The 12,445-nt window shown below is 31.9% G+C and overlaps 1 protein-coding gene across 3 annotated transcripts in view; it reads right to left on the bottom strand.

The window, feature by feature from the left end:
• LOC113511007 (anillin) overlaps positions 1-12,445 on the bottom strand; it is a 74,258-nt gene that overhangs the window by 47,154 nt on the left and 14,659 nt on the right. For 2 of the 3 annotated variants that reach the window (XM_026894555.3, XM_026894556.3), the window contains exon 7: positions 5,198-5,777. In XM_026894555.3, coding sequence (XP_026750356.2) covers positions 5,198-5,777 — 580 coding nt within the window. The remainder of the gene's footprint in view (positions 1-5,197; positions 5,778-12,445) is intronic. The other variant, XM_026894557.3, reaches the window with a different exon arrangement.

Here is a 12,445-nt window from a genome sequence, read left to right as displayed (position 1 = left end):
CTTGGAGAAAAAGTGAAATAGACTTGGGGAAATAAAGGTATTTTGTTGACAGTTTTTGTATTTGCAAACCGTAGAGTGGTACATAAATACAATAAAATATATCAGTGAAGGTAGCAAAAGGACGGTTCTTTCCCGTTATTAAAATCGAATCGATTTGGATAAAAATTATTTTTCTTTTGGGTAAAAACTAAAAAAAATAGCATGTGGCAACCCTGCTGAGAAGTCTCGTCGCTTAGCTTGGTTTATTGAGCTAGACTGTGAATACAACACGCTAGGCCAAAAGCTTAACTGTACTATCAATATGTCAATAATAATGAATGTTAAGATTAGGTTCGAGTACTTTTAAATGACCGCCTTTCCGGAGACCCGTTCGCAAGCCAAATTCATGAATACACTGTAACTCTGCAATAATTGTTCAATAGTGATGTCAGATATGTATTTTTTTTATATATGTTCTATAAATCTACCATAAACTTATTGAAGTTTAAAGTCTATATATATATATATATATTTATATATATATATATTTTAACTGTTATTATCTTTACCTATCCCTATAATAAGTTAACGCCTTCGTGATTCACTATAAACAATCGGGATGAATCCCAAAATGCTAACAGCATTAAGTCCACATTTTGTATCACATTTTCTTTTGTAGACCAAAAAATAGTTATTAAAAAAAATCACAATAGTTTTGACTGCTGGCTAGAGCCGATTGTCTATGGTCTGTAGAGCTCGATAAGTTTACAAGATAATAATTTAAATCCTCCAGTAAACTTATTTTACCTACTTATTGAGGGCTCATTGAGTGTTTATGAATAACTCTATTATAAAGGTTTAAAGAGGAAGAGGAAGGCCGAGGTATAACTACATGGGACAGATAAAGGAAACACTAGGTGTCATGTCGTATAGGGAGATCAAGGATATGGCCTGGGATAGAGCTGGCTGGAAGAAGATGCATGAATTAGTTGCACTGACAAGAGGAAACTCTTAAATTAAAAAAAGAAAGGTTTAATAGTGTTATTGAGTTAAACTAAAGGACTCAAAGTACAATAAGATTTTTTATGAATAATAGTGTTAAATTTTAAAATGGTTTATGATAGCAGGTCTTTAAGAAGGAGTTACTTCAAATATGACGAAAATAATATGGAAAGAAGAGCAAAGGCTTAAACCTTATTAAATTTTCAGAATGGTTTTAGAACAAATTTAATTAAGTAAATCAATGAACTCAAGAATAGACATAGTTAATAAGACGTTATTATAATTTTTATTGGTCATAGACACGAGAGTACCCTAGCAAAAATATAATTACTGAGCAATTGGTTGAAATAAATGTGTGTAATTAAGTACCTATAGAAATTAAAGTTCATAAAAGGGAGCAGGTGAAGGAAGGCTTTAGCGGTAAGTTGGCAGCCTACCTGAATATCAGTTATTTAGATGGTAGCGTATATATTTAAAACAAACCTTTATGACTTAATACGTAAATAACACTACAGCTGCTTGTTCTTTGTTCTGTCGATTGGCTTTGTTATAATTGACAATAATAGTAGCTATTTGGTGTAACCACCTTATTTTATCTGCGACCACAAACACACCATAATATTATAAGTTTCAGGATTAAACTTAATAACTCAGAAGTTATTTTTTTTCTAACACACAATATTAATATAATATGATCATGTTTCAATAATATTTCTATAAGAATCTGCAATTAATATAATTAAGATTGTGTTTCACTAAAAAAAAAGACTTCAACTGTGTCAAAAAAATGGCAAAAAACTAAACTACTGAACCAATTTTGATAAAATTTCCATGGGATTAATTTGTAAGTATAACCTTTCCGATTTTATTATTCACAAGAATGTTAATTTTTTTACAATTTGATAAATTGTAAATTATACTTACAATATCTTCAGATACATCTTATATATAAAATTCTCGTGTCACAGTGTTTGTTACCAAACTCCTCCGAAACTGCTTTACCGATTTTTATGAAATTTTGTGTGCATATTGGGTAGGTCTGAGAATTGGCCAACATCTATTTTTCATACCCCTCAATGATAAGGGTAACCCACGCAAAAATATTTTTTTTCATTTTTTTTGACAATTTTTTTTTATTTTATTTTAGTATAATTTAGCATTGAAAAATACATACAACTTTAAATTTTCATCGTTCTACGATCAACCCATGTATTTTAATCGCGATTTTTATATTTCGCAATAAGTGGTAAAACAACGTTTACGGGGTCAACTAGTATGTTTATAATAATACTAATTTCGTACTACGACATGTAAATATTAAATTTATTTATTTCTAAATTTACAAGTCACAGCATAAAATGAATATTATGAACACAAAATGTAAGTATTTTGAGAATCTATATTAAACTTTATACTTTACATAAGTATTGTCAACGACAGCAAATTAATGGTAATTTTAGTAAATAATAAATATTGTTCTAATTAAAACGGATAATATACCATTTCCCAGTACTTATATGTAGACATATGTCATCAACAATGTAAGTAATTCTATACGGTTACAAAACATTACCTCAATTAATAGGAATTTCGCTTTGTAGTGTTCATTTACAAATTTACATGAACTACCTATACCGCCGGTACACGCAAGTTCAAACACTTATATATATATATATATATATATATATATATATATATATATATATATATATATATATATATATATATATATATAATCATGTCCATATTGCTGTTCATATCTCTATGCGATGGTTCTATCATTTTCTATCTGAAGCCCCATCAACTTGTTTTTTTACTTACAGTTGCATAAAAAAGGATTAAGTCCATCTTTTGTACTCTATTTTACGAGTCAACACGGCTTAAAATTAGACACTTTTTACAAAATATTACAGAAATATAATAATATTTAATTTATTATTTATTTCAATTACCATATGTATATAAGATATTTTTATATATTTATGCTGCTAAAATATATTGTATTGCTTTAAAAAATGTCGACATCGGACAAAAACATATCAAAAAGGAATATACACCGCTAAGAAAAAAATATATTTCTAAGTGTACATACAAATTATATACCTATTAGTTCTACCAAGGCGTGTATTAAATATCGCATCTGTATGCGAATAGTAACACTTAATCATTGCTAAAAAAAAAGACTATAAATATAACACGTAATAAGTAATCCAATCAATTTACATCAAGTTCGATTCCCCGTTATGACCTCATACATTATTAATGATGTCTGTGCACATAAGAAAAAAGCTAACAAGCGTGATACGTGTTCCATGATCTAAGTTCCGTATTGTTTACCCTCCTAACCCCTAGAGATATAAAATGAGTCCAAATTTGAAAAAAACTTGATAAATTACCTGAAAATGATACTAAAATAGTAAAATAAAGAACGTTATTTTTTTTTTTTATTGCGTTCACAAACTGTGTGGCCATGCAGAAAAAAGAAACAAAAAGTATTTATTTCCACAAAGATTTTTTTAATGATGCATGGATTATGTCAGGGGTTAGGAGATTAAAATCAAATTTATTAGAACCATGACCACTAGGAGTTAGAAAACTAATATAGGACAAACGGGAATAAATCTTATTCGATTGCAAAAAAATAAATAGTAAAAATCGGTTTAGAATTGACTACGCAATCGCATACTACAGACCAAAAGAAAAACAGACGAAATAATCCTATATTTTTTGGCCATTAAAAAGTGTTTGTTACACTTTAGGTATTAAGATATTGCATTGTTACAACACCTAAAGTTTTGGTTCGACAACTCCGTCTTTCAACTGAAATCGCCGCCTATTTTACATAAGATAACAAAATCATTAATCAAAATCGTTATCTTTGCGAATCAAGTTTGCATCCACTGATAATGACGATGACAATCTCCTGGTTACAACACGCAAAGTTCTCTGTACAGTCAATCATCATTAATCATTCAGCGATTAGCATATAAAAGATTGTCCTACAAAAAAAACAGATTTCAATAATAACAAAACCAACTATTTTGATGTTTAAACTAGTGAACTGACTTTGATAAAATTTATATGGAGCCAATCTGTACGTACAGTTTTAGATAAAAAAAAATTACAAAACGGTTTACAACTGAAGTTAAGAGCTAACAAACATAAAAACACAACCGAATTGAGAACCTCCATCTTTTTGAAGTCGGTTGAGAACAGTAAGGATTTCATGAATTAATCATATTCAAGAACTAGAAAAGTTTTTACCAAATTTCTTCTAGAGATTTTCTAGAAAAAACACTTATGTGATAAACATAGGGGCTTATGGAGGAGGTAAACATACTGCGATAATCCTCAATAATGGAAGGCAATATTATAAAGTTATGTAAGTATCAATGTGTATATATGTATTAATTTTTATTAATTGGTCGTAGTTAAGATAACTTTTGAACGGATTAAATCCAAAATAATTTTGTTAATGTTCGCGAAGGAACCCCAAAATTAAGACCCAGACCAAAACTTGAACCGGCATTAAAAAACCTGACTGATTGGCATTATCGCTGTCTAGACGTTAGACATTGCATTTAAGTATTTGCGAGAATTAAGGTCGAAATTCCTTTGGCTTAAATCGATACGCCTGGAGATAAACGTGGTTAGAAATATGCTTGAAGATTATTAGGTTCGTTACGAAAATCTTTAGAATACAGGTTTGCTGTTGAAGGCTGAAGGTTATCTACTATTGTAACTAAATACACAAAACATACATAACTTAAGATTGTTGCATTATAATTTACAAATAAATAAAAAAAAAATTGTTTTTGCTATAAAATCCACACTACATTAGTTAGAAAAGACTTTAGTTTAATAGTTATTTTTTCATAATCACATTTCTTTTGGAAGTCGCTTAAAAAGCTAGTTTCAAGTTTTCATTATTAGTATCTCCGAAAAGTAATTAACATTTACGCATACGTAAAACAGTAGTACACCGGTTATAAAAAAAGTCTATGAGTTACCGAAAAACATTACTTGTTCGTAACAGGTTTTTTATCAATTTATATGAGCATTGAAAATCGTAGTAATTCATATTGTAAATATAGTCGAGGTAAATTGGTCACAGAACATAAACTATATATAATTGTCATGCACAGTAGTACGTATCACACGCAATAGTTGGCACCAGTAACATTAATATAAGATATTTTTATAAATTTTCACTTACCTTTTTCGCCGTGTAGAATTTTGACGGAGGGTGCCATTCCAAAGGGCGCTTTAGGCACTATCGCTGCGCCCTTATTCTTTTCGAAAAGGGCTTTCCGCTCCCTCAGTGACATTTCTGCGGGATCCTTCATTTTAGGACTGCCTGCTTCGAACATAGCAGCTTTGGACAAAACTGAACTCCTGTCCACATTCGTGTTCAATTTCGGCGCAAATTTTTTAATGGGTGAATTTTCGAACACCGGTTTCTGAGCCGGCTCCGGCTTTGTTTGTACACAATCACTTGGTCCATTGTCGTTTTCTTCTTTTTGCACAACATTGTTTTCCTTGTCTTTTTCACTGTCGTCATCGACGTTCACTGTTTTAGACGGCGGCGTTGGAGCTCTATATTTCTTGATCGATGGTTTTTTCGTTACAGAATTTAAGGGAGAATTAGCCACCATTGCAGCCATGTTGGGGGCATCGGCTGCACTGGGGGTTGTCGATGCGCGCTTCGGCTCCTGTCGGGCGGGTTCGGGTCCCGTCGTGAAATCGTACACAAGCCGCGATTTGCTAGCGGACACCCGCCGGTAGCCGTCGCCTTCCTAGGATTGGACAATGGCGAAAGGTGTGGGGTGAGCACGTGTCGCGTGCATCGATATGACAAGTTTTTGGGTTACCGCGAAAGGGGCTGCCGGAGTTGCATCACAGAGACGGCGCGTTGCGTATTTTTTTTTTTTAATTACCGGGACCCGGGTCACGGGTTGAATGAACAGTGGCGCGGTTATTACAGGTCCGTTATGCCGCGCTCGTCGCTATTCGCTATCGTACAGCTGCGGGAATGCAACGGGTGCTCGAACGCGCGTGCCTTTGTTGCCGTCGGGTGCACAACTGACGGCCCGAGTACCCCACAGCCACACGTGCGGGAACCGGACCAGATGATTATTTTGACGGGCGCTTTGTACGTCAATAGTTTTGCAATAGACAACGAAAATGTAATAGTCACACATGTAATAAACGTTGTTATAAAATATAATTAGGGATAGTAAACAAATTGATGTAAATTTTAGAAGATAGCTAAGGGCGAATTGAAGATATTATAACTATAGACAGACGTAGAAAAAGGAACTGTTATTGTCGTGTTGATTGTGAATCAAATAAGAACAACAGTCAGTATTCAGTAACATTCATCAAGCCCTCATAATCCAGTTACGACATCTAGTCACACCTATATATATTTTAAGATTTTATTACTTTTTTATTCTACATGCAACATGAAATATTCCGTATATTTTTTTACTTAACGCATTTAGAAGTAATAATACATTATTACGTAGATATTTACATAGTAGTTGTTCAAACTAAAAATAAAACTTAAAACAAACGATAATTTATTTAAATATTTGTTATCTCTTTTTATTAATTAAATATTCTAACGAATGACTTCATAACCTATCTCAACAGGTAAAAATATTTATAAAATCACGCCAGCATTATATGGACGCTCTATAAACATGGTAGCAATAAAAGTGTGAGTATAAACCGAATAAAGGCACCTACCTACCGCGGCTCAAGGACGTACAGGCGCTAAGTCTGACCGTGAGTAACAAACAAACACTTTGTACAAAGCGGTATTGTATACAGCAACGTAATTAGAAGGCAAAGTATAATTGATCATTTAGTTCATCCTTTGTTTACGTTGACTTTGGGGAAAATAGTTAAAAATGCGGTACTAAGGTCCCGAGAAACAATTATTGTGAATCATTTCATATTTGACTTATGAGTAGCAACCCAATAGAGTATGTAGCCGTTTATTAGAGAAATTTTAACGAAAAATTACTTCAGGTACATAAATGTAAATAGAACAATAAATGTATTTTTTTATCATCATTGAAAATAAACACATTTTGCTTCATAGCATGAAATAACCAACACAAATTGCAAAAAAATAGAATTAGCAATTAGAGAAATTTAAAATCCTCTCCTTTAAATATCGTTTATATAAACACACACATATCGTACGTAAAAGAATAAAAAAACAGTTTGCAATTCAAACAAAAATATTAAAATATGTACACGAGCTGATAAACAGGAAGGAACGAGAACGCGAGTTCGAGTCACTGTTTACTTTCAAAGTGAAATTTGATAGTATAATTTGCGGGAATACAGTGTCTCTATTACATATTTGATAACACAAGTTTGTACAGTTTATCGCGAATTGATCCGCTAAACACATACAATATGTAGATTTGCTAATAAATAGTTATGTCATCCTACGATATTATTACAAAATAACGGAGTGTGAAGAAATGGAAAAATATTGTCAGAATTTTTTTTTTTTTTTTTTTACTTTAGTCGAAAGGGGCTGGCTCAGCTGATGCTGCGACTACAATACTTTATTAATAAAAAAAAAAAGACATTGAGGGGTACGACTGGATTGAATTAGATAATAACCAGCCTGATGACGAACGAAAATAAATAACAAAACTTCGAGGAACACACCTGAAAGTTTTGTTATTAGAATAAGGGAAATTATAGATAAGGAAGCACAATGCCTAGTCATCAAGAAGGACAATGCACGTGAGACATAAAGGGAGTAACAGTTACCGTGAAGGGAATATTTGAACAAGTGGAGTCACAGAATATTAGCCATTCGAAGTCATATCAAAAAAAAAAAACAAGATTTTAAACAAATGCTACGAAATGGCTATAATATTCCTCCTACCTCCTATCACAGACAGACGATCTGTCGCGCTAAAGGATTTCTGAGGTTGTTACCACCCGGAATCGTTGGGTACCTACCAACCTGTACAGATTTATTATGCTACCTAAGTGTTAGTATCGTATTACAATAGGTCCTTGGAAATAATAGAAATATCTACGAAAAAAAGTTTAATGGAAAATTATTTCTCAGTATATTTTGAGATTATTAATATTAAGTACCTATTTAAATGAAATGAAATGAAATTAAATGAAATGAAATGAAATATTTATTTGCTTTAAACAGACATTTAACATTATAAGGGCCATGTGACACAACTTTTTGGCATCTGTCTAATTGCCTTATTGTAGGCATGCAGGATACAAATTTAATTTATATAATACATTATTATGATCATAGAATAATAAAAAAAAAGAAAAAAAAAAAGAAAACAATGCTCAAACAATTATCGAGTCAAATTACATATTCAATATCGTATTATATATTGTATTAAAAAGTGTACTAATGAGACAGTAATTAATTATTCGAGTTGACAATATGCACTTATATTTCCTCTGGTGTAAAAACACCAGAGTAAACTTGTTGCATCAAAAAATGTCTTAATTAATTTTTATCCCAACGTCTAACTGGAGTAATACGGTGATAGACAATTGAGAATGCTTATGGGAAGCTATTATTATTTAATAGCTGTCACAACTGGTTATCAACTCTCAACTAAACGGAATGATAAAAGATCGGAATCATCCAAGAACTCAGGATATATGTTACCTACTATATATACAAAAATGAAGCAAAATGTTCAAACTTTAAAAAGAGTTAAGTGAATGGGCTGTAAATAGATCCGGGATGACTACCTTCGATCTTATATTCATTCAGATTACTCTCAACTTTCTTCATTAGCAAAAAATACACTTTATCCAAATTAGAAATGGCAAAACAGCTGTCGCACACCCGATGGAAAGTAGTAACTGTCGCATACAGGATAGTACTATGGACATCTTATTAATATGATAAAATTTTGACTAGACGATGTCTGCGCATGGAAGGTATTTAAAAAAAATTGAATGAGGAGGGGAGGGGGTCTTAATAAGCCCAATAGATGTTAGAACAATAAAACAGTAAAAACTACAGCGCCAAATTGACTGCGATTTCCACATTTGTTACCGAGGACTGTATTAAAATTTAATGTATATTTTCTCTCGATACAGCATCTAGAAGCTATCTATTTCATTAGTTCTCCTACTTCTGAAATCCACGCTGAAGAAAAACTTGTAGAATATACAAAGAGGACCATGATATCCTTCAAGCATTGCTATTTCTATATAAAAAAATTATATACGTATCTAAAAATCTCTTATTTTTGACCACCTCAATTAACATCGTAATACTCGGTAATATTATTAAAACCGGAAACACCAATTTACACTGTTTAAACAATGATCGACAACTTAAATGATCTCGTTACAACATTACCCGTATAATCGGTAAAGTGTATGTGTGTCATATTATATTTATTAACCCTATTAACCATTTGTCCTACTTGACGTTCGGTGTCCAATATTGTGTGCATTCTATGAATGCTGTGGATGTCAATGACTCTTAATCCGTTGGATAGTAGAAAACTGTATCGATCGTAGTTTTTGTAATGTTTGAAATTCCGACGTCTTTGTTACGCATCGTCAAAAAAGAGGTTCTAAAGTCGACTTAATTTTTTGTACATTATCCACCTAAATCATTTAGAAGATTTTGCTGTTTCCATATTATGAAGTTGACAGGATTTATGTTGGTCGCATACTGCTATTATCATAATTGAAGTATTTTTTCAATCTATTACAAAAAGAAGGCAGTTCTCAGTTAGGCTTTATTTTGTTACCTTTTTTTATATCTGAAAGGATATACTTTCAATGTGGTCCTATTTTTTTTAAATCTATTATAATAGTTTATTTATTTATCAAAATAACTGGGTCTTCCATTACTTAAATCAGTTTTTAGTCATATACAGTTTGTGATTTATGTTGTTAATTGATATCTGTTACTTATTGTCTGTTACTTATTGTCAAGATTTTTTTTTTTTTTTGTAAAACAATGATCAGATGAAATCTTAATATTAGGTACTCAGACTCGATACGATAAATTCTAATAATATTTAAGGTTTATTAGTAATTGCTCTAACTTCTAATACTGATTTTATTATATTGGAAATGGAGAACAGCTCATTTGATGATAAGTAGTAACCAATGTATATAAAGGCGCTCAAAACAACCTTCATATTTAATCAATTCTAAGAAAAATGGTTATTCCAATTGTAAAGATTAGCACGCAATATTTCAACAACAATGAACATATCGATGTATTAAAAATGAGAAAGGCGATTACTTCGCAAGCGATTCAAACAAAACTGTAATTAGATCACCTGTAAATTAGTTGTTTTAAATTTCGTTCAAAATTGAAAAGGCAAAAACTATAGCCCATACAGCCTAGTCACAAACTTTAACAATGACTAGTAATTTTTAATTCAACTGTAAAAACAAAGCAAGTCAAAACGTTAGAATAATCATATAATGTCAAATATGCATCTATCGCATTGCGTCACATTACGCGGTGTAAGTTCGATGCACCCACAATCAGCTATCAATCTCAGGCCATTTGTCCGGATAAAAACTCTGGATAGAGATACTAGTGAACCGGTAAACGATGCGCAAAAACTTGGTTCAACAAACTATAACCTGGCTCGATTTAAAAGTCACTCGACAGTAATGATGCCGACTGAATTGTGATAACATTTTAATTAACCGGGTTGCGATGGTATAATGTTAATGGACAATATTTACGGAGGTGATCAATTGTAGCGATGGTGGTGTGGAATTGTTTGTATTTAAATTTGTCGGGTTTTACGATAGTGAAGTTGTTGTAATGACAAAAAATATAAGAAATTCTATTGGGTAATAAAACGCCAGTGAATTCACGCTCCCACAATGGTTTACATCTTCCTTTATCTATGGGTTGATTTACGTGAAAGCTATTAATGTCATAGGGTTCGATTTGTCAACAAATTATTGTATTACGGTAATTTGATACTCTGCTTAGTAGGGTTTGATTTGAGTCGGGACAATTCCTGAAAATGAGTTCGATTTTTTGTGGTCTATAAATGGTCTTATATCTTCTATGTATAATCTACTGAAAAAATAAATATGCTCGCAACTATAAATTCCTAAATGGGTGGTAGGAGGCATGTGTTAACTACGGCGTTATTTTATTTTTATCAATATAAAGAAATTGGCAAAATATTTTTTAATTTTCTTTAAATTACTTGAATTGAATTATTGTTCCACTAGTAGACGATATACTAATAACTTTGGTTTTATCTCATTCTGAAATATTGTACTAAAATACAGTATGGACACTCCCTGCCGCAAAGTACGATCTGACCTTACTCCTCTCAAAAACGCGTCAGCACCCCAACTATATTTTCCCGCGCTAACGCACACATTGTTACATGAGTACAAATGTTATTTTTTTCTGTAGTTGTGACAAGCGATCACGTGAGTGTGATTGTGACAAGAGATCAAGCGAGCCACGATCCCTCGTGGCGTTTTTGTATGAAGTGATTCGGGACGTAGAAAACTAACCCATTCATACAAACTAAAACCTTCTACAAATATATTTTAACTAGTACACTATTTGGTAACTTTATCTCAAATTGGGAATTTATCGCAAAAGAAAGAGACAAAACAGTTCAATAGTTTAAAGGCGTTTCTGAGAGGTGTGATGTTTTTATGAATAATGGCCTAAGAATTCACCCATACTATAAAAAATATTACGACAGGCATTTCATGACTCATCAAGAACAAATTTTTTTTTTTGTGTATCATACTAACCCTAATAATTGGACTCGTCGTCATGATCAAATATTTTATTAATTTCCAACCCATGTTCATATGGTGAAAATGTTCAGTATTGTTGGTAAAAAAACTCTCTTCAAAGAACGCTAACGATTTTGACTACACCTGTATAAACGCCATCTCCAAGTACGTAGGTACTAAGAGCACAGCCACATAACCAAGTAAATAGCACATATAACTATATTTAATTAGGTATTTTCATTATTTATCATACAAACAAATATACACATAGACAACATCTGACGTAAGACTACATAATCCTTTTACGTCATGCATTTTTTTATAGGTTGCAAATAAACGTACAACCCGAACGGTCACACTGTATCCTATGGACGCCTGCAACACTAGAGGTGTCACGTGCGCGTTGCTAACCCTGAAGAATCTTTAATATACCCCTTTTGAAGAACTCTATTATTGCATGGTTATTTTGAAGTACTTATTAACTATACAGTTGGTAATCTTATTTAATTAAATGATCTAACTTATGTAGATTATAAAAACCTAATTTATAGCAGTATAATCACCGGCTTCAGCCATATAAAATTTCAAATTAAAATTGATTCGTAATTCAATATTTGTAAAAAAAAAGAGTTTACATATATTTAAAAAAAAAGCAAAAAACTGCATACAAAATAGAATGTAACGAGTA

Source organism: Galleria mellonella, unplaced genomic scaffold (genome assembly GCF_026898425.1).
Source record: "Galleria mellonella isolate WM207_F2 unplaced genomic scaffold, CSIRO_AGI_GalMel_v1 utg133, whole genome shotgun sequence".
Classification (NCBI taxonomy): domain Eukaryota; kingdom Metazoa; phylum Arthropoda; class Insecta; order Lepidoptera; family Pyralidae; genus Galleria; species Galleria mellonella.
This window is presented reverse-complemented; position numbering and strand designations above follow the sequence as displayed.